This window comes from Mesoplodon bidens (assembly GCF_964165515.1).
Source record: "Mesoplodon bidens genome assembly, chromosome: 2".
Lineage (NCBI taxonomy): Eukaryota > Metazoa > Chordata > Mammalia > Artiodactyla > Ziphiidae > Mesoplodon > Mesoplodon bidens.
In genome coordinates, this window is record NC_138177.1 from 4,201,649 (window position 1) to 4,226,042 (window position 24,394).

Sequence of the window (24,394 nt, forward strand, 5' to 3'; positions counted from 1 at the left end):
AGCTCCACTGAAGTAGAAATCTGATAAAGATGGGATAGTAGCTGTGTCACCAGGCAACATTGCTAATGTAAACACAATCCCTGATTTCCAAAAGGCATCTGGACAGGAGGTCTATGTATGAATGATGGTGTCCTGGTGGGAAGTCCTGGCCTTGATTTCCCTGAATGCACTAACCCCTGGCACATCTTGTTACTGGGCGCATCCCTGTTGGCACATCTGGTAGATATGCCTGTGGAAATATTATAAGAGATACGTGGGTCTTCTAAGCCGGGGTCACTCCCACACATATGGCCTCAGTCTTATAGCTCAATTGCCTCTAGAGGGTCAAAGAGTTCATAGTCCCCGGACTGCAGTGGGCAATTCTACCAGGATTTTCTTGGCCAGACCCCCTTGCTGGCTGGTTTTCCCACTCTGTGTTTCTCTGAGGGAAATGGTGCCAGGCCTGGCTTATTAAGATAAGAGTATGAAATGTCCAGTGGAGTCTGTGACCCCAAGAACAAATGCTGTAGCTATAAATTATTTACATAATCAGAAAAACTGAATGAAGTTGTTGTTATGGTAAGGGCTTATAGAAGAAAAGTATATGGAAATAAAGTCAAAGATACTTGGCTGAATTTGTTTGGCATTTCACATTAGGAGCTTTTATTTTATAAATCTGAGCAGAAAGAACTAAAACTTTGTATAGGACTTAGTAAAGCAGTTTGGAAAATAAGCTGTTTTTATATCTTCCCTCTTGGGAAAGATTTGGGAAAATGAAGCATTAATGATTGTGCACGTGTGGTTAGTTGACAAAGATGGAGAAGTGGCAAGGTGACATCAGAAACAGCCTGTGCTTCGTAACACTACACCGGGAGCTTTGAATTTAATTTAATTTAATTTACAAAGCTAACAAGTAGAGAAAACTTAAAGCCGTGTGCTAAGTCTTCTTCCTCCACAGGCTCAGATCAATAAGCAACACTAAAACTCTAGAAAGAGCAGCAGACAATATCGCTTTTATATATGGAGGAAACTGTAGGAGAATTGAAAACAGAAATGGTGAAAAGTGGTTATTTTGGAGAGCAGAACAACCAGTGGAGGAAGGTGACACACGGCTTTCTTCATTTCAGTGATTTTTTTCTAGAGTGACCTTTATTTTGATTAAAATATTTTAAAATATTAGTGACAAAACATTAAAAAGCCATACTGTTATTAGGGAATGTGTATCCTAGCTTAGTTGGGTAAATCAGCACAGATTTGTATGCAATGCCTGCTTCTGCTAAGCAAATGCTTGAGGGACAGAATAAAATAAGGTGACAATTTCTAACACATACACAAAACAAACATGCTTGTTACTAACATGAAGAAATGCTGTAAGCATAACCATAATATTAGTCTGTGCAGATAAATCCTTTATGAATTATTTTATGAACTCTTTTAATAATTTAATATCTTAATTTGAATTTAAGATATTATATTTTAATATGGTGTTCACCTGTACATCTGTTTGCACACACAACTTAAAATAATGTTTTTGGAAAATATATAATATAAACATTTAATAATTAAACATGAGTAGGAATGTAAAATAATAAAGCTAAGTGCTACTATATATTTAATATAAATATAATAAATAGCTAAGTGATGACTTACAAGATGTTGATTCTGAAACAATTTTTGGATGACCAGGATATTTCCCATTGTGATAAAAGACCTGAATTTCAGTAATAGAAGAGAAAATAGTTTTCTAGTGTAAATTTATGAATCACAATATAACACATACATATTTGTCATACATTGTTGTTTATTTTCATAAAAAATATACTGGTTAACTTTAATTTAAAGTTGAAACTTCAAGATTATGTCAATACTTTATTATCAAAATGTTTTAAAGAAAATATTTACCAGTGAAAAGGATATAAAGAAATCTTAGCCCATTTAGCAATAATAATAATAATAATAATAATAATAGTTATAATCAGCAAGAATAAGTGAAAATGAAGGAATAAAATCCAACATATCAAAATTTTCATCATTTAAAGTTGATTCCCTATTAATAGGCTAACATCTTCATGTTTCTTTAAAAAGGAAATTCTGCTGTATACTCTTTAGAAGAGTTATACATAAAACGTACAAAAAAGTTTTTAAGGCTAAGTGGAAACAATATAATGTAAGAATCACAGTATTTATATTCAAGTGATATTTAGTTCAGAAGGGTTAAAATTATCAAGATTGCTGATACAGGGTAAACTCTACAGTGTAGACATAAGTAGTTCAAAATATTGAACACAATAAAGCAAAACAATTTAGATATACAAGGAAACAGCATGGAGCAGGAAAGCATTAAGAATCTTCAGCAAAAAAAACAGCTGAAGCAAAAATAGATCTGAAGAGTATTAATAGAAGAGATTAATAATAAATCTGGAAAATATATACCTAAGCTTTTACCCCACGGAGGGTATATAATATCCTCAGTACTCACAGAGTGTTCATAAATATTTATCACACACTGAGCTGTAAAAAATACTGTAGATTCCAAAGGGCAGAAATTGTAAAGGCCAATCATCCTTTTAAACTAATAATTAATTGCAACAAAAAATTCAGGAACCAGAAATGTAGAAAAGTCTCTTTAAAAAAAAATATAAATTAAAAATTCTTCCAAATTACAATTATATACTTTAGAAATTATCAATAATAAGAACAATCTACTTTAAAAATCCCCTCATTAAATTTTATGTCAGTCATTGAGAAATTAGTAATAAGTAATATAGACATGGGATAGAGTCAAAATTTTACCAAAGAACAATCTGTAGCTTTATTTTTTTTAGTTAATAAAAAAAAAAAGGAGAAAGAAATAAATGGTCAAAAATCACTTTCAATGCTCAAACTAGCAGAATATCAAAATAAACCTACAATAAAAGAAAGTAATACATCAACAATTATAAAAACAACTGTATTAATTTATTAACCAGAGATCACAATGATGAATAAAGCTAAAATGATTGCTCCCTCATGAAGGTATAAATGTAGCAGTGGATTCTGAAATAAACATAAAAACAAGTTATGGGAACTGCAGTGAAGAAAACAAGAGGCAGTCTTTTGAAGAGTGAGGAAGAGAAAGGATAACTGAATAATTGTGTCATAATTTGAATCTTGAGATTGCATTTTAATACGGTGTTTACCTATATTTTTCCAGAATAGCTTATCATCATTGACAAATGGGAGAAGAAAATTCTAGAAAGAGAGGAATGTTGAGTCAAGTGCCTAAAAGAGAGTAAAACCTGAGTGTTTGGAGAAAAGAAAAGGAAGCCAGTGTGCCTGGAGCTTCCTGGGCACTGAGGGAGGTGAAGTGAAATGTACAATAATAGGTAATAACAAAGTATTTCTTTTATTCCGACTCTTCTTTGAGAAAATATAAGTGGCACACTCACTCAAAAAGGGTAACATACTTGAACAAAACAGTAATATCGAAAGGTAACGTAAATGATTCTCAAAGAATCCCTCTGTGTTAAAGGGACTAAAACACATTTTTCCGTGAACTAATAATTCCTGTATTATTTAAAGTTATAAAACACAGAACAGGAAAATGTCTCCAACCTGTTTTATCAGGTTAGCATAACCTTCATACAAAAATGTGAAAAGAATGATGTGTGTCCCCACCTATGCCAGCGTTGCCTTTACCCACTTATTAAATGACCACATTTATGAATGTCTATTCATAAAGGCTTAATAAAATATTAAGCTGTTGAGCTCAATAATACTTTAAAGGAATAATACACAATGACAGAGCAGGGTTTTTTTCTTGGAATGTGACACTGGTTCAACATTAGAAAACCTATCACTATAATTCAGCATATACACAAATCACACCATAGCATCACAACCATGGTAGACCCAACATAGTACCATAAAACACATTTGATAAAGTTCAACCTACGTTTCTGGTTAAAACAAAAACAAAACAAGAAAGCTTATGTATACCTAAACACTTCTTTAAGTGATAAGAATGTGAAGCAGATTGTCAACATGACATTAAGCAGTCAACTGTGGAAATTCCCATTAAACCAGAAATAAAAGTGAGAGATTTGACTGAATAAAAATAAAAGGGGAAATTGTGTATGAGTTAAAGTGCTATAAAGAAAATTAAAAGGCAAACTATACACTGAAAACAAATTTGCAAGTCATAGGACAAAGAGTTTAATACTATTAATAGCCAAGAAGCATTCCCAAAGAAAAGTAGACAAAGGAGCAGGAAGGATGTTACTACAAGACAAATAACAAAAATGATATTTCTCCTCAACAGTAAGTAAAGAAAACCTATAAAAACAAAAAGAGATGCCAATACAGTATTCCACCCACTAAATATCAAAGGAAAAGGGGATGCGCAGTGTTGGTGAGATTCTCCATAGCAGTTATTTCACACACTGCCATGGGAATGGCAATTTGGTAACTTCGACAGGGAAAAGAAAAAGTATCATAAAAACTCTCAAAATACATGTAAATTCCTTTTGACGCAATACATTCATTTCCGGGAATTTATTCAGACAGAAATGATAAAAGACATATTCAAAGATGTTGTTATTTCCCAGTAAGAGTGTTTGTTGACTGTTGTCAAAACAGGCATAGTGGGCTTCCCTGGTGGCGCAGTGGTTGAGAGTCTGCCTGCCGATGCAGGGGACACGGGTTCGTGCCCCGGTCCGGGAAGATCCCACATGCCGTGGAGCGGCTGGGCCCATGAACCATGGCTGCTTGTGCGTCCGGAGCCTGTGCTCCTCAACGGGAGAGGCCACAACAGTGAGAGGCCCGCATATCAGCCCCCCCCAAAAAAAAGGCATAGTTAGTAGAATGTGATAAAGCCGTAAGATAGAATCTTATGCAAACATGAAAAACTAGTAGCGGAATATTTAACATGGAAAAATGTTCGCGATACAGTGACTTATGAAACATGCAGTTTATCAAACCGTGTGCTCATATTAAGGAATTTGTGAGATCATGGAAAATCTACATCTGTCTCTCCCTCTAGTTCCTGGCACAGAGCTCCCAAAACCCTTGTGTGTCCTAACTGATAAGAGCGCTAGGAACATTTTTGTCTTTGGTCTTTGACCCTGATTCCTGACACAGAGCTGCAGAAAACCTTGTAACTTCCAGGATGACAGTCTTTTACTCTATTGAGCTGATTCTGGGTGAGCTCCTGGATGGCTCCCACACGAGGGCTGGTCACCGGAAAGACCAAGCCATGATTAGTTTCGGAAGTTTCAGCCCCTCCCCTCCCCCATTCTCTTGAGAAGGGAGAAGGGTTGAAAATGGAGTTAATGATTTATCATGCCTATGTGATGAAGCCTCCATAAAATCCCAGAAGTACTGGGGTCAGAGGACTTCCAGGCTGGGGAACACACTCACACCTAGAGGGTGACACACTCCCAACTCCACGGGGACAGAGGCTCCTGCACTTGGGACCCTCCCAGACCTCACCCTATGTATCTCTTCATCTGGCTGTTCAGTTGTATCCTTTCTCAAAACCTTTAATAAACTGGTAAGTGATGTAAGTGTTTGCCTGAGTCCTGTGAGCTGCTTTAGTGAATTAATCAAACCCAAGGAAGTGGGTCATGGGAACCCCTGATTTGCAGCCAAATCGAGCTACAAAGTGGTGGGGACTTCCTACTTGTCATTGTCTTCTGACGTAGGGGTGGGACCAATCTCGTGGGACTGAGCCCCTCACCTGTGGAATCTGACACTACCTCTGGGTAGATGGTGTCGAAATTGAATGGACACCCAGCTGGCGTCACAGATACTTGCTTGATGCGGGGAAAAACCTTCACACATTTGGTGACCAGAAGTGTCAGAAGTGAAGTGTTTCAGGTGTCTGGTTTTCTTTGGAAATGCTTCCCTGTGTTTCTTATAGTGAAGACCACACAGGAGATAGAATGAACAGAGGTTTTTCCCTCCAGCAGGAGGAAAAGACTGAGTTTTCCCATTTTAGAAGTATACACACAGAATATGAGCAGGAGACAGCGAGCTTATGGGTGAGCTTTTTAACTCTCTGTGTACACTGCTATTTCCTTACATTTATTTCTGCAATTTTCTAATCTCAATGTACCTGTAAAAAATGGTTGTAATTTAAAAAGTCACATTAGTGGGCTTCCTTGGTGGCGCAGTGAGTAAGAGTCCGCCTGCCGGGGACACGGGTTCGAGCCCTGGTCTGGGAAGATCCCACATGCCACGGAGCAGCTAGGCCTGTGTACCACAACTACTGAGCCCGTGTGCCACAACTACTGAAGCCCACGTGCCCAGAGCCTGTGCTCCACAATAAGAGAAGCCACTGCAATGAGAAGCCCATGCACCGCAGCGAAGAGTAGCCGCTACTCGCCGCAACTAGAGAAAGGCTGCACGCAGCAACGAAGACCCAATGCAGCCAAAAATAAAATAAATAAAAAATAAAAATAAAATATTAAATATTTTTAAAAAGTCACAGTAGTAAAGATAAATAGCCTAGATGAATAAAAGTTGTGGCAAAGGAATAATCTACTGTGCATAAAATGTTGTGCTTCTTGACATGGGAGCAATAATTTAGCTATAAGTAAATCATGTTAAAGGTCAAAAATAATCCAACAAAATATGTGTTGTAAACAACTGTATTATGTACTAGAGATGAAAAGTTTGGAGTCAAACTTTTACACTTTTAAAGTGTGATTCCGTTAGACATCAGAGCTTCTCAAGCTTGAGTGAGCACTGGTGTTAGTATTATTTAAATACTGCAGAATAATGACTATAATGTATATCAGTAATGTATGATTGTGGAAATTGTAATCTTACCTGAAATGTATATTTTGTTGAATATTGAAGACCTTCTACCAAGAATGTGCACTTTTGATTTTTTAATTCTTTTCCAGCCGAGTCATTTCCAATACTGATTTTCAAATGGTACTGCCCTGTCTTGGGGCCATTAAAGTCTTCAGGAGGACTACAGGTCACAGCCATACTATTATCTGTCTTCCTTGAAACACGTAAGCCCGTGACCTCGCTTGGACCTATCAAAATGAAGAAATATTTGTTATTTTTAATCATTTGGTAAACGCATATTTAAATTACTGGACAATATATGTGTACTGTATAAACTGTTTTAAGTGCTTATTTGGGTGTTACAGATGGGGAAGTTAGGATAGAACATACATAAAAAGCTATAACAAAACATCTGAAAATAAATTACACATTCATTTGATGAATATTAGCATGTAAGTTGTACTTGAAACCATGAGATTTTTTGCAATTGCCCCAAAGAGAGTGTGTAGAAATAGAAAATAGAGAAGAAAGGAGTGAAGGGGCAGGGAGGGGAAACCCCGAAGGCCTACAAACAGTCCAGGTCCTCCTTTTGGAAATGCTTACATGACCCTGGTGATACCTGGCTGGATTCTTCAGCAGCAATGAATCATCTTTGTTTCTGTGACAGCACAGACATTCAGGAAAATAACAAAAGCATAACGCTTGAGGACCTGGACTTTTGAAACCAGAATTTAAATGACATTAAGAGCATTTATGTCTGGCCCTGAAGAGGACAATTTTTCTCTGTGAGCCTGGTGCCAGGTAGGGTTTCTGGAGCCATAGCTGTTGCCTTACACAGGGGTATTTCTTCTGCCCTGACCTCATGGAGTTCACATTCACCCCAGAGACAGATCTAGCTTTGGACCTGGAATCTATGGAGCCATCCCACGGGCGGGCAAGAACCAAATGAATATAAAATGTGACATAAAATAAAATAGTATGTAGTTCATTGTAACGGAGAAGAAAATGCTGACAAAATATTGTTTCATGAGGTCATGCAAGCAGTGGATGCTTTGTGAGTGAGGCGTCCTTGGGTGTCTGATGGCAGTTGATATTTCTAAAGAATAAAGAAAACAATAGATAACACATTTTTATCTAAGTTGGTTAGATACTTAATTGCCTGAAATCTTATAAATTGTACCTGTTCATATGCCCTCAGGCTTCATTCTTACAATTCTATGATTATACCTGAAGGATACAGAGAAAACCCAGGATGAGAGTTTTTAAATTGTTGTGTTTTAAATTATTATAAACCCTAGATGTTAACAAATGTTCCAGATCAGTGTGTTTCTCAAATGAAGCATAAAGGTGGACATGTTGTTTTAACGGGTTAAGACTTTGCTGTTCATAGAAAAAAGCATTAAAGCTTATAACTTACGTGTTGCTTTTGTTTCAACTACACACTTCACATCAGCTCCATTACGTTCCACTCTTCCACTGACAGAGGCATGTAATGTTATCTCATACGTTGTAAAAGGTTTCAAATATTCCAAATTAACTGTATTTGTGGTTTGATTCAGAGTGTGGCATCTTTCTTCTTAGGGGAAAAAATGGAAACTTTTAGTAAGTCATCAAAAGTTAGGATTAGCACATATTTAATTTAGTGTCTACAGTAAATCATTCCAAGCCGACTCCAAACTGAGTGATTGAGAAATGAAAACATCCTTGGTGCTCAGAAATACATACAATTATCAGCAAATGCATTGAACAAATGTGATTACTATAAACTCAAATATTCAAAAATGATGGTTTCATATAATTAATTTGGTACATAACATATTTAATAAGCTCAGGCATATTGTTTACCTATGATCTCTTTTATTTCTGAGAAAACACAGCTCATGGTGGATATTATGAAAGTCTTTTTTCCAATACTTTGGCAACTCCTTTTCTGATACTTAACCTCTAAACTTTGAACTTTGGTATGAGCCACTGTTATAGACTTCAGATACAAAATCTATTTGATCACCAGTAACTAAGTATCCTCTGCCCTGTTCATCTGAGCACTATAGTAATTCATGGGAGAAACAGTGAAGGAAAGCTTCACACTGGCAGTAGAATCTGAGCTGATCATTGAAAGATGAGTGAGGCTGAGTAGGTGTAAGGGAGGAAAGAAGATTTTACAAAGGAAAGAAGGTGCATTTTTAGTTTAGACACGAGCCCGACTAGGATAGCACACTCTGGCTGGGTAGGAATGTGGGATGTGGGACCTTGCTTACACAGATGAGTTAGCACTTGTTAAGTTGAAAAATCACTGCCACTGACTATTTTTGAGTAGCCAAGTGCCACCAAGAAAGACAGGTTAAAAGAAGGTTAGAGAGGAAGCATGTTACAGTGATAATAATAATAATACCACTAGCTATGAAAACAATGAACAGATGATGCTGTGTTCCAAGCATGTATTGAAGTGGTCTATGTGAATTAATTCACCATCACCACAACCCTAGAGGTTGGCACTCTTGACGTCATCCGATTTTACAGATGAGAAAACTGAGCCACAGAGACATTAGCAATCTGTCCATGATCTCACAGGAAAGGAACAACAGAGTCAGGATGAAACCTGGACACTGAGGTCCCAGAGGTCATGCTTTACCCTTCACCGCTGTGCATATTGTCTGGGGTAGAAGAGGGGGACAAGGGTCTGCAATGGGGTCAAGCTTTTTCCTCCTCTTGGACACTTTAATTCTCTGGTCTAGGTGGACATGCCAATGGACTTGCAGAAACAGTGTAAGGGAAGATTTAGCACGTGCTAATTCCTTGTCTCAGTTACTTATCCATGACATGGAGATTATAGCAATATCTCTACCTCACCATGGGGTGATAAACAGTAAGTGAGATAAAGTGTCTGTTCTAGCCTGGTTAAGTGTCTATTTTCTCAGAAATCCCCAAAACTGAGTTAGTTGATTTATACCTGCCAGCTCAGCCACCCTGTTCCTAGTGAGAATTGTCTTTGAGGACAGGAAAGGTGTGAGTTCTAGAGAGGGACAGGTTGCACCCCCTGACCCATAACTCCTTATATGGTGTCTGGCTGTCAGGACAAGGATCAACTTCTAACTCAGCTACAATCCAAATGTCAAAATGTCGTTCTCAAGGTCCATCTGGCTTCCATTCAGTGACCTAATTTTGTATGATTGTAGATGTAATCTCACAACCATTCTGCATCAAAATAAGTTTCATTTATGTTGTTCTGTGATGCTTTCATCTTAGCCAGCTTGACAAAATCAAATTGTTGATTTAATTTTGAACAACACATTTTTTTTCCAAAAGACATTGCTGTTTGGGGAATCAAAGTGTTCAGTGCTTAGAAAGATGGTTTGGAATGTTCATTTCCAGTTGCCAAGGGTTTCAAGCTTTGGTTGAAAGGTCAACATATTTTACACGAGCCTCTCTGCCTCCATGTGGGATACCTTTCCTCAGGACCCTGAAGTCAGAAGCACTAGTCGAATGGCACAGGTAAAGACGTTATTAGACTTAGTGACGAAATTTAGTTTTCCTTAGGGCAACAGGGATACATCTAGTTTCAAGTCATGCCTGTTGCACTGGAAATGGCTAGATAGATACTGGCTTCGTCACTTGTCACCTCTTTGTTTTTTAGCAAATACCTTAGGAAATCCATTAAAAACTTCCCAGTTTAAACTGCTCTAAAGTATTTTTCTGAACACCATGCAAAATAGTATAAACCCATTGATCCCCAAAGGGTTTTGCACTGCCACCTCCCAAAATAAGAGGTAATTTTTCTCTTATGTTGTTTAAGCAAAAAGGCAATAAACAAAAGCATTTCCAATAACATCACTGCGATGTGGAAGGGTGCACACTGGTTTCAGTAACTTTTGAGAAATAGTCCTTTGAATGCAACAATGACTCAGGGTCTCTTCCTTATTACTGAGGAAACTTCACTGTCACTTGGCACTTTAAGTTAATACATAATACTGCAGATGCACAGGGTGTCACATGCTCAAACATGAACTTACAGTAGTGAAAAAAGCACAGTCCAAGCTGTTGAATTTGAGCATTGATTTTAAGTTCTGTGATCCTCAGGGCATCGTATGAACTCTGAACGTATCCATGCATCTCTCCTCTGAGTCATTGTTGAAACGTTTAACAAAATCTTAAAAAAAAAAAAACTATAAAAACACCCCACAAGCAGAGAAAACTAAATAAATGTCAGTTACATTTTTCTACCTTTTTTAGTCTACAGCTTTCAGAGTCTCTGTGATGATTAAATGAGGAAATAACAAAAGGAATTTAATACTTAATTAAAAGTAATATAAATTGCCATAGGAGTTCACTGACTTTCTTCCTGTGGATTTTTAATAGTGGTTTTATTTGAAATAATGAGAGTAGTTAAAAGAATTTTTCTAACAATGCTATACTCTGATCATCTCTCTTTGACTTAGATAATACAGAAGAGGATCTCATGACCTGTGCTTGTGATGAACCAGAAGACAAGACAGAGCACGCTCCTCTTCCCAGCAGTGGAGTATGATAGCAACAAGAGACAGAGGACTGGGGATGAGCTGTTTCCAAAGGGTCCTTTGAGCAGAGTCAGTGCATGAGCCACAGTGGAGACTGGGTTCAGTTAGTTACCAACCAACTTTTGGAGAGGACACACAAAGCCAGATGTTGCCTACCTGCCCCTTCCCTCCCTACCCATTCTGTTCAAGTGTTATATTTGGAGAATCATAAATTTGGGTAGCACTGAATAAGAAGGAGCTGTACTCATTGTAAAAATCAAACAAAAACTCATCTGACTGCAATAACTAACACATTAGGTCCTTCTAAGCCTAATTATTCAAAGACAGGTTTTTGAAACGGTATAGAATACAAAGAAGCAATAAATATTGCTCCATAAATTTCCACCATATATTCTGGCATACAAAATACTCTATAGTAGAGAGAGAATATAGAAAGTAAGGAATACAGAAAGGGATAGTGAGAAGAAATTTCAGAAAAAAGAACAGAAAACCAAACAATGTGCTCACACAGAAACCAAGAAAAGAAAATTTGTAGGAGAGGTGTCCAGTGAGGCAGACTGTTCTCCTGTAATCTATTAGATTACAGATTGTCTTCCTGTCATTTCCATTTTTCATCTTCCTGTAAGTTCCATTTTTCCTTTCTCATAGACATAACTTTTCAAATTACCATAACTTCAAATACATTGCCTGTATTTCTTCTCCATAGAATTTGAGTCCTCTTATGCTAATTTGAAAACTACATGTGTATTGAACTTTGCTGTAGTAGTTTTCTTATTAAGATTCAAACAACAAGCAAAAACAACATGTTATCAAAATATAAAATAACACACTGGAGATAAGTGACTTTCTACTTTTCGAAATTTGAAAATTTATGTCTGGTTCCTATGCACCAAACAAAGAGATGGAATTCTGTGAGATGTCCAACTCAATACTACTTTAAGCTTCAGATAAAGGATTGACAAGTGGGCTATTCCGTGTGCTGAGTCTGTTCTGAGCTGGTCCACGGTCTCCACTCTTTGCTACAAGTATTTTAGATACTTCACGTCATCCAGGAGACGTCTGGTCTCTTAAATAGTGTCTCATTTGGAGGGAGAGGCCAATGGTTGAACTAGTCATAGCACATTTTGGGTCTGTCTTTATTTCTGCACAAGTTCTGCAGAAGTTAGTTAATGCTAACTAGAACTGTGTTCCAAGATTCCACCTGCCATCAAACTCTGTAGCTAAATGTGCATATGTTCATTTTTGTTCACCCAATTTTTTGTGTATATCAGGTGGGCCACGTTTTGGAAGTTGTTGTTTGTAGTCCAGAATGATGAGTTCAAACTAGTGCAGCTCCCTTACATAATTTTTGGAAGACAGATATGAGTATTACCTTCCAGAGATTTTCTTTCTCTAAGCTTTGGAGTGTAACGATTAGAACGAAGAAGATCAAAAACGAGAAATGAGTATTGGGGATACTCTGAGATTTAGTCATTTCAGAGGTGGGGAAGACTGTAGTGAGTGGAGGTAGTTCTAAAACCAAGGCGTACAGGATGCCGGTCACGGTTGTTGTGTAGAGAGCTCCGTGGCTCACTAGCTCCATCCATGTGTGGAGTGCTTTCTAATTTTTGATTTATCTTTCCTGATATGGAATTAAATTCTATAAAAGTTACCTGAAACATTCCGATAACAAAGAGTGAACGTATGAAAAAAATGTTCTGGTGGTTCCCAGGTAACCCATGTGTTATGTGCACTGAAGTTAGAACAACTCATATTCTGAGGGATTCCTGGATCTGTTGAAAGAATAAGAATATAAAATGTAAGAAAAAAGACATGGAGAAAACGTTCTTCATATTATTAGCATGCATTATTAATAGCCATATTTTGATTAATTATGAATTGATGATGAAAGTAAAAGAAAGATATCTGGTCTTATTAAGTTTGATAAGGTCATGTAACAGAGTGTCACTCCAGGGTGACATTGTGGAACCTAAATATTCCACTGACTTGAAGAGATCTGAAAACCCCTCTTCCTCTCATTTATATTATTGTCCAGCTATCTTGGGATGTCTAGATTTCCCTGTGCTGGAAATCTCTTACTGGTAGTGCTGCTAAAGTTAACAGTCACTACTGGAGTAGCACTTGTCATCACTTCCAGTAACTAGTCATCAGAACTTGAGGTGAAGAATGTAATAAATGCTTAAATCAAAACTACAAGGTATAATTTACATGAAAACCCGACCATTTGGGGTATAGTTGGATGGGTTTTGACAAATATATGCATCAATATAACCACCATTGCAATCAGATATAAAACATTTCTATCCAACCAAGGAAGTTCTTCTGTGCCCCCTCCCAGTCCATCCAGTTCCCTTGCCCACCCCCAAACACCCTCTGTACTGCCTTCTATTACTATAGATTAAATTAATCTTTTCTTTCATTTCATATAGATAAAATCAAATGGTGAGTACATTTTTACGTCCAGCATATTGCACTTAACAAAATGTTCTGGAGATTCATTCATATTCATTCATTCACACTGTATGTGTCAGTAGTTAGTCCTTTTTATTCTTGAGTAGTATTCCATTGTAAAGATAGACCACATTTCACCTATTCATTCAACTGTTGATGGACATCTGGGTTGTTTCCAGGCTTTTGGCTACTGTGAGTGAATCTACTATGGATATTTGTGGAGAAGTCTTTCTGTGGAAAGGACATGTCCTTTCTTCTTTGGTAAATACCTGGACTGAAAGTGCTGAGTTATTACTTTGCATTCTCACCAATAGTATTGTCAGTCTTTTTCATTTTAGCCATTTTAGTTGGTGTGTGATGTCATCAGCATCTGGTTGTTGTTTTAAGTTGCATTTACCAGTCGACTAATGATATTGGGAAAATTATTATGTGCTTATTGACAATTTGTGTATCTTTTTCTGTGGAGCGTATGATCAAAATTCTTGCGCATTTTTAATTGGGTTACTTGATGTCTTATTTTATATTGGGAAGAATTCTCTATATTTCTCACAAAACTCTCTGTTGAAAAAATTAATTGTGGATATTTTTTCACAATGTATGAATTGTGAAAAAATCGTATTTCCTTAGTGACTTTATTCAAAGAGCGAGAATGTTTAATTTTTATGAAGTTTGATTTCTAAATGTTTTTCTTTTATGATTCTTGCTTTTTGTGTCCATCTAAGGAACCATTGCTTAAGCTAAACTAGCAAAGATTTTTCTAATGTCTTTGTCTAGACATTTTATAGTTTTAGATTTAGTGTTTAACTGTACAATCCTTTTTTTTTTTTTTTTTTTTTTTTGCGGTACACAGGCCTCTCACTGTTGTGGCCTCTCCCGTTGCAGAGCACAGGCTCCGGACGCGCAGGCTCCGCGGCCACGGCTCACGGGCCCGGCCGCTCCGCGGCATGCGGGATCCTCCCAGACCGGGGCACGAATCCGCGTCCCCTGCATCGGCAGGCAGACGCTCAACCACCGCGCCACCAGGGAAGCCCTGTACAATCCATTTTGAGTTAATCTTTGTGTTTGTTCAAAGATAAAGGCTGATGTATTTATTTTTTTCTATAGGAATAACTAAATAAAAAATCTAATAATGAAATAAATATCCAAATAAATAAATAACCAAAAAAAAAAATCCTTCCCCCCACTGAATTGCCTTTGCACTTTTATAAACAATAAAATATTTTTTCCTGGGATTTCTATTTTGTCACAGTGATTTATAAAGACTGTACTAATTTTAGTATTTAGTATCCAAAAAGCATTAAATTTTTGCTAGTTACATGAGGACATAGTATTTCTGTAGGTTCTTTTTTTTTCATGGTTATGAGTTGTTTGGGAGGCTACTGGAGACATGGATTTAGGAAGTTGCCTTACTCTTAGCTAGCTATCCCTTCCACATGAAATTCAGAATCACTTTAGTACGTTCTGTCAAAAGTCCTGTAATATTATAATTAATAAACAACTTCAGCAATGAAACACATTTCAGGATCAATACAGAAAAGTCCATTTTATGTCCACACACTGGCAATGAACAATCTGAAAATGGAATTAAGAAAACACCACTATTATAAGCAGGAATAAATTTAAACCTAGGAATGAATTTAACAAAAGAACTATAAGACTTGCACACTGAGAACTACAAAACATTCTCCAAGAAAATTAAAGAATATCTAAATTAATGGAAAGACACCCCATATTCATGGACCAGAAAACTAACATTGTTAGGATGGCAACACTCTTCATATAGATCTACAGATTTAACTCAACCTCTGTCAGAATCCTGGCTGGCTTCTTTGTAGAAATTGACAAGTTGATCTCATAATTCATATGGAATTTCAGAGGACCTCAAATATCCAAAACAATCTTGAAGAAGAACAAAGTTGCAGGGCTCACTTTCTGATTTCAAAACTTACACAAAGCAACAGTAACCAACAGTGTGGTACTGGCATTATATGTATAGATTAATGGAATGGAAGAGTCCAGAAATAAGCCCATCATTATTGTTAACTAATTTTGACAAGGATGAAAAGAACATTCAATGGGAAAAGAATAGTTTTTTCACTAAATTGTGCTAGGATACCGAAAGAATGAAGTTGGACCCTTACCTCAAATCATAAATGAATATTAACTCAAATGGACAAATAGAGCTAATTTTAAGACTTAAAACTAAAAAATTCTTAGAAGAAAACATAGGGATAACTCTGCATAACCTTGGATTTGGCAATGAATTTTTAGTTGTGACATCAAAAACATGAGTAACAAAGGTAAAAATTAATAAATTGGACCTCATCAAAATTAAAAACTTATAAGCTTCAAAAGCTATCAACAAAGTAAAAAGACAACCCAGAGAACTGGAGAAGATATTTGCAAGTCATATATCTGAATTGTGTCTAGAATATATAAAGAACTGTTACAACTCAGTGAAAAATAACCCAAATTTTAAGAATGGGCAAATAGTGATAAAAGATATACAAATGGCAAATAAACAGCTGAAGCTATGCTCAAGATCATTATTCATTAATTCAAATCACAATGAGATACCACTTCACACCCACTGGAATGGCTAAAATAAAAAAAAAGTGTTGATGAAGATGTGAAGAAATGAGAACACATACATTGCTGGTGGGGATGTAAAATGATGCAGCTACTTTGGAAAACTGATTGGCAGTTCTTCAAAATACAAAACATAAAGTTGCCATATAACCCCCAGATTCCAATCCTAGGTATAAACACAAGAGAAACGAAGACATATATCTACACAAAACTTGTACACAAATGTTCATAGCAGCATTATCCTTAATAGTCAAAAAGTGGAAACAGCCTCAATGTCACTCAACTGATAAAGGGACAAACGAAACAAGGTACATTCATACAATGGAATATTATTAGACAATTAAAAAAATGGAAGTATTGATACGTTACAACATGGATGAACCATGAAAACAGTACACTAAGTGAAAGAAGCCAGACACAAAAGACAACATATTATATGAAATGTCTATATTAGGCAAATCCATCAAAGCAGAAAGTAAATTTGTAATTGCCTAGATATGGGAGTGGGAGGGAAATGGGGAGTGACTGCTAAAAGATACCAGTTTTTTTGCTGTTGCTTCTTTTTTTTTGTGGGTTTTATTTTTTATTTTTATTTATTTATTTATTTATTGGTGTCATGAAAATGTTTTAAAGTTGATTCAGGTGATGATTTACAACTCTAAATATATTAAAAACCACTGACTTCTATACTTTACATGGGTGAATCATACAGTAGGTGAACTAACAAAAGTTTGTGGGTTTGGTTTTTTTTAAGAATGTGGCTTCTTTGGCAATGGTCTTGAAAAATTTCCCCTGTTTCCTGAATAAAATAACATGTAAAATAGTTAAATTGCTATTTTCAAAGGCTGCAGGATTCCTGCATTATTGGAAAAAATCTTACTCAATAATGGTGGTTTTTTTAAGACCTTATTTTTTTAGAACATTTTTGAATTCACAGCAAAATTGAGAAGGCACAGAGATAGGCACAACATCCCCTGTTACCAACATCCTCCACTTGAGTGGTACTTATGTTACAATTTATGAACCTATGCTGACACGTCATTATCACCTGAGTCCATACTTTACATTAGGGTTCACTCAATGTTGTACATTCAATGGATTTGGACTAATATATTACATGACATGTATCCATTATTACGGTATCATACAGAGTACTTTCACTGACCTAAAATCCTCTGTGTTCTGCCTATTCATCCCTCCCTCCCTTCCAACTCCTGGCAACCACTGATCTCTTTATTGTCTCCACAGTTTTGCCTTTTCCAGAATATCATATAGTGAAACCATATGGTATGTAGCCTTTTCAGACTGGCTTTGTTCACTTAGTGATGTGCATTTAAGGTTCCTCTATGTCTTTTCGTGGCTTTATAGCTCATATCTTTTTAGTGCTAAATAATATTCCATTGTCTGGATGGACCACAGTTTATTTACCATTCACCTACTGAAGTACATCTTGGTTGCTTCCAGGTTTTGGCAATGATGAATAAAGCTGCTATAAACATCCATGTGTAGGTTTTTATGTGGACATGAGTTTTCATCTCCTTTGAGTAAATACCAAGGAGTGTGATGGCTGGATTGCATTGTAAGATGATGTTCAGTTTTATAGAAACCCTCAAAATGTCTTCCAAAGTGACTGTACCATTTTGCATTCCTACCATCAACGAATGAGATGGTTGCTCTCCATCCTTGCCGACATTTGGTATTGTCAGTGTTCTAGATTCTGCCCGTTCTAAAGGTGTGCAGTGATATCTCATTGTTATTTTAATTTCCCCAGTTACATGTGATGTGGAGCGTCTTCTCATATGCTTATTTGCCATCCATATAACTTCTTCGGTAATTACATATTTTATAATGTACTAAAGGATCCACTTTGCTAACAGTTCATTTACTATTTAGTAACTATGTTCATAGGAGAGACTGGCCTATAGTTGCCTTAGCTCTGTCCAAGTTTGGTATCCACATAAGAGTAACCCTAGCCTATTCCCCACCTTAACAATAATCAAAATTAGTTGATAGCTTTCCATGATTTCTATACTGTGGAACAGTTTGAATAGGATAGGAACTAACTGTAAACTTACCTTTCTGTTTTTTTTTTTTTTCTTTTTTAAAGGGCAGGTGAGGTAAGCAGACAGGGAGTGTAAAGATGTTGGAGAGGTGTTAGACTATTATTTTATATATAACTCCAATTTTCTAATTCTTCCTAGGCAAATGTCCATAATTCCTATGTTCTAGAAAATTATCCATTTTATCTAACTTTTCATATTGGATGCAAGTTTCTTTATAATCTGTAAAATTTCTACTGTATTTACAATTTCCTTTTTATAATGCATGGGGGAAGGTTGTTTTGCTAGAGGTCTAACTATTTTATTATTCTTTTCAAAACCAAGCCTTTAAATTGGTTAGTAAATTCCTGTAATTTTTGTTTGTTCCTTCTTTCAATAATCTGTACTCTAAACTTTGTTATTTTCTGCTTTCTCTGCTCCTGTTTTCTGGTTCTTTTCCAAGCACTGTCCAATGATTTTCATTCAATAGAGAGCAAAGTGATAAAAGTTCCCATAAAATGTCACTTGATCTTACTTAAGGTTACAAATTCCTCCCCCCAAATATGTCTTTACTTTACTCAAGTCTGAATATCTTTGTTCCAAAAGGTAAATTTAAGCCATCTATATTTATAGTGACTTTTGATATAATTTGACATGTTTCTGCTATTTTACCTATTGTTTCCTAATTAGTATTCTCTCTCTCCCTCCCTTCCTGCCACGTTTTTCTTCTTCCTTCCCTTCTCCCTCTCCCTCTTTCTTCTTCTTCTTCTCCCTCTCTCTCACACACTCTCTCTCCCTCTTCTTCCTCCTTCTTTTCCCTTCTTTCTCCTTTTCCTCCTTTAACATGAAGATTTTTTTTTATTCCATAACTTTCTTCAACTGCTGACAGGCAATGCCATCTATTTATCTGTCTTTCATGTTTTTAGTGGTTACTCAGAAGTTGTCTTATGCACAATTAACATATTTTCCTATCAGATTCTAAATTTAACTGTAATTTCTTTACTTCTACTACAGCGGTCCCCAGCCTTTTGGAACCAGAGACAAATTTCGTGGGAGACAATTTTTCCATGGACTGAGGTTTGGCGATTGGTTCAGGCGGTGATGGGAGCGATAGGGAGCGGCAGATGCAGCTTCACTTGCTCACCGGATGCTCACCTCCTGCTGTGCAGCCTGGTTCCTAACAGGCCGAGGAACAGTACCCGGGGGTTGGGGACCCCTGTTCCACTAAATACAACTGAAATTTTAGCACTTTTCACTTCCTTCTCCTCTCCATCTTCCAAATGCTATTATTTTCCAGAATTTTACTTTCCAGTTGTTATTAGTTATGATAGTCTGGTTATTATTTATATTGCTGACATTTTAGTAATAACAATTGTTATTTTGCCATCAACACTTAGCTTTACCATTACGTGTTATTAGCTTCTTAAAGTGAGCTTCTGTGCTCATTTTACTCCTATCAGAGGCAGGATTTGATAGAGGGGGCAAAAGATGCAGGACACACCAAGAAGAGAAAACTGCTACAGGAAGAAAGGGGAAATAAAATGGGAAACACGTGAACAAGCATTTCACTTACCTCACTGTTTTATTCCCATCCCGATCTCACAACAGCCTACAGTTTGCAAAAAACTTGATGAAGGTTTGGATTCACTGTCATTTTTTGTAAATTCTTACAAAAGAATTATTATTTGTAAATTCTTACTTTAAAACAGACACAAAGCCATTTTCTGAAACCCTTTCTCTAAATCCATAACATCTTTTTCTGTGATTCTCAATGAATCATAAGAATATAAAAAGGAAAAAAAATAACATATAAATGTAAGTGATATACTCACCTCTAAAATCTGTTTTAATAGTTGTATTTCGGCTAGTAATAATCTTGTTATTATAGGATACTTCTGAACTACAAGTATAATTACTTTGAGGATTAAGTTTGAACAATTCATATCTGTCACTTTTATTATATGGATGAAAGCCATCTAAAAGAAATAAGTATTGCATATGAGTATATGAATACAATATATCACACCTAAATTTCATTTTGGTTTTATATCTATAATTAATATCTATTAGATTGAAAACCTATGCAAATGGTCAAAACAATAAGTAAAAGGACCTGATATTAGCTATAATACTGCATGATTTTGCTACACTCAATTTTAAAGAAAACATTAAGATGTAGAACTGAATTTGAGAGTGTGTCTAATTTAGCTGATGAAATGAGGCATTAGTTCATTGTTCTCTGTTCAGAAATTGAGATTGCACTTGACATAGCCTTTACCACGCAGATATCTTAGATAATTGTTTTATCGTCAGTCTGTCATACGTTTGTCCTTGCTTTCCTCACCCTGCTTGTCTCTGAGCCGAGCATCTTCCCCATAACATGATGATTATAAGCAGTATCATACTCCATCCTTTGTGTGAGAGTCTATGTGTTTTTGTTTGTCTGTCTGTCTTGCCAAATATGGCCTAGCAGATAGTTTTATGCCGGGGGGGGGGAGATTTCATCCCAATAAATTCAAATGAAAATAAATTAAAAGTTATTAAATCATTAAAAAGAAATTCTATCTCAATTATTCCCCCTTCCATGAACCCAAATTCATATTCCTAGAAGCACTTACTATTCTTTCTCTACTTTCATTTTATCTAAGTCTTCTTGTAGTTTTTATAAATGTTGTTGATGGAGGGCTGACAAAGTAAACTCTTGGAATCACATGAAATTATGGTTGTTTTCCCTTTCATTCTAAGAGTATGTGTACCATAATTTTTTATAACTCTCTTCTCTGATAATATTTTCAACAATACCTCATGTATAGCAGTTGCCAAGAAAATTCTTATGAATTAACTGATATTGCTATTTCAAAAATTATTTTTCAGGTGGAGCATTTGTTTATTTTGTGAATTTGAGTTGTATAGAGAATACAATGATTTGATTCCAAACATATCATTGACTATGCGTGTGTGTGTGAGAGAGAGAGAGAGAAAGAGAGAGAGTGAAAAAGAGAGAATGGAAGAAGGAAGGAAAGTAAGAAGGAAGGAAGGAAGTAGAAATGAAGGAAGGATTAGATAATAGCTAGAAAAACTTCCCACTATAGGAAAAAAAAAAGAAAAAAACTCCTCTGATCAATGTTAAATTCTTACCACATTTAAATTTATATGTTATTTTCTTTTTATCACAAGTAAAATTTTTACTGATTTCCCAATGTAAACAAAGAGAAGTATTTGCCTTTTCAGGTTCTACACACTCATTCAGCTGAAAATGTTTATGATCTGTTAAGAAAAAAGATACAAAAATAGATGATTAATACTTCATAATGTGTGCCTTATGCTCAATTACAGTCATTGAAATTATATTCATGATACAGAATCTGGCAAGAATTTAGATTACTTTCGAAAAAAGTCTAATAACTCTCAGGGTTTTGAATTTCTTGATTCTTTAGTTTATTCTTTTTTTAACATCACACGTATTGGTAGCATTTCACTTAGAATTTATGTTACTTTAAAAAAAATGGAACCCAAGGAAACGTCTAGATAAAATTGCAGTTTTTTCACATTTTAAAAGACTGACTCCATTTTGTTTTCTTATTTGTATCCTCAATTTTTCATTTACTCTTTGATTTTTTTCATTGCATGATCATTACACGGAGCATGGGGGTTTCACTCTGGGCAATGTATTGTTTTAAATTGTCATTTTCTGTTTTTAATTGATCATTTATTCCAGTAACATTTAGAGAAAAGTAAATAAGTTAAATGGCATTTTTTTCAAGAACATCAGATATTTAACCCATTTAAATGTTAAGTCAATCAATGATCTTGAATTATTAAAAGATGTGAGAAATTCAACAAACTTACACAGTCCCTGAATCCCTTTTAGAAAATGCATTTTGTGAAGGTAGCTTCTCTGAAGTCAGCTTGGTACCTTAGTCTCCTCTTTCCCAGCAGTAGCTTAGGTATTAAAACCAGCTTGATCGCCTTAACATGACTATAACGCTCCCCCCCCCTTTTTTTTTGGTGAAAGTACTTTTGTTCTTTTCACAAACACCAAATCTTTGACTTTGTGTTATTCCCCCAAGATATTCTAGACACACTTGTATTTAAAAAGATTAATGCATATATATATATATATATATACACACACACACACACACACACACACACACATATAATGACTTGAATTCAGTAGCGGAGAAACAAGAAAGCTTGTGAATAACCACTCAGTGGGATAAATTAGATCCAATCGACATGAAGCACTCTGTAAAAGAGGTATAAGGAGGCAGGTAAGGGATAAGCAGGGAAGGCTTCCCTGAGGTTACCGTTTTCACTGGGTCTGGAGAGCAGAAGTCCACACACTGGCCTCCTGCCCCCATCTTTCCCTCAACGCTGTTCCCCTGCCTACTAACTCCTGTGACCAGTGGGACACGTCACACACAAAACTGCAGTGTTGTTGTAAATGCACGAACAGAAATCAACTGATATTTACCTGGTGGTACCTCTAATAAATATTCAAATGGAGGATAACATGAAGGATGTGTTATATTGATATTCTTCTTTTCACACTCCTGTAGGCTCTGGAGCTCCTTTTCACACCCAACAGGTTCACATTTCACTTCACTAAGTGTTGCATTATACGTTTTACTTTCCTTGTTATAAAAGTAGTGCACAGAGATAGCTGTATAATTGTCTCCTGAAAGAAAATAAAATAGTGAAGCTTATCTTTTATTTTTCAGAATGAATAAACCTATATTAAATACAAAATCCTTAATGTATATTTTTAAAAATATCCAATCACCAACAAAATAACCCCAGGAACATAAAAAAGAGAAGGGACATATCAGTGCCTCCATGTTATTCTTTCATGATTCCCTTTTCATCACTGTCCCATCAAAGACCTCAGCTTGTGAGTTTGTATTTGGATGATAATTGGATTAATGTCTGTCTTCCTAACTGGACTGTACATTCCATGAGAGAAAAATCCCACCAATTTTGACCATCGCCATAAATCCAGATCCTTGTGTAAAACCTGTCATCAGAGAGGGCTCAAAAATGGTTGAATTACACAGAAATGAACAACGCATCTGACAAATTTCTTCTTCTTGCTCTATCATTTCCCTAGCTTTCTAAAGTGTAGTATTTGATCATCTCTTTCTCCTGATATGGGGAACATTAATTATTTAGGGAGCGGAGGGCTTGTTATTCCTCTACTTGCGTAAAATTATTGATAACAACTCCTCCTAAGCACTTTCTCTGAGTGTCGTCTCACACTCTTCCCTTTATTTAAACACACTCCATTGACTCTTAAAAATATCTTTTCAACACACATTCACTTATTCACTCATTTTTAGTACAAAAAAATTATGAAGCCTTTATTTTGCTTAAGACACTGTCCCAAGCACTAGGAATACAAATGATCCACTTTTGGAACTATAGAATCTAACATGCAGACAGGCACAGGCATGGACTACAGAAGACACCCAAAATAAGATGATGCACAAAATAATACAGGGGTAAAGAGGCAGAGAAGTCTGTTCAGATTGCCGGACCAGGAGGGTCCCTCCAGAGAGGTGAGTCAGTTTGTATTTAAGATATGAGCAGGACATAGAAAAATTGATGGGAGAGGGAGGTGGCAGATGAGGATGCATTCCAAGTGTAGAGAAAGAAGAACGGGGGTGAACACAGGGGCAGGAAGAAACATGTTTTAAGAAACTGAGCACTTCCATGTTACTTAAGTGAAAAGTGTAAGGAGACAATAGTGCAAGAGGAACCTGGTCATCAAGATCATATTAATTAATCAAACATACAAAGGCTTATGTCTGCACTAAATATACAGAGAGCTACTGAAGGTCGGGACTACAGCAGTGAGATTTAGAAACACGTGGAGGGATGAGCCCTGACCACGAAGAAGGACTCTGCTTCCACTGAGAACAGAGGAAGAAAATGGGAAAAGGATGGACACAAACTGTTTTCAATCATCTGCTTTGAGCCAAACCCTAGTGAGACAGAGAGACTTTTCCTTCTTGATGAGCCTTGAAGGTATTATTCACATTTCAT

General features: G+C 36.1%; 1 protein-coding gene across 4 annotated transcripts in view; it reads right to left on the reverse strand.

Moving 5' to 3' along the window:
- PTPRC (protein tyrosine phosphatase receptor type C) overlaps positions 1-24,394 on the reverse strand; it is a 125,341-nt gene that overhangs the window by 32,428 nt on the left and 68,519 nt on the right. For 3 of the 4 annotated variants that reach the window (XM_081224251.1, XM_081224250.1, XM_081224248.1), the window contains 7 exons: positions 22,827-23,030; positions 21,488-21,616; positions 20,182-20,325; positions 12,923-13,042; positions 8,174-8,332; positions 6,790-7,004; positions 1,630-1,690 (listed from right to left, as the gene is read on the reverse strand). In XM_081224251.1, the coding sequence (XP_081080377.1) occupies positions 1,630-1,690; positions 6,790-7,004; positions 8,174-8,332; positions 12,923-13,042; positions 20,182-20,325; positions 21,488-21,616; positions 22,827-23,030 (1,032 nt within the window). The remainder of the gene's footprint in view (positions 1-1,629; positions 1,691-6,789; positions 7,005-8,173; positions 8,333-12,922; positions 13,043-20,181; positions 20,326-21,487; positions 21,617-22,826; positions 23,031-24,394) is intronic. The other variant, XM_081224249.1, reaches the window with a different exon arrangement.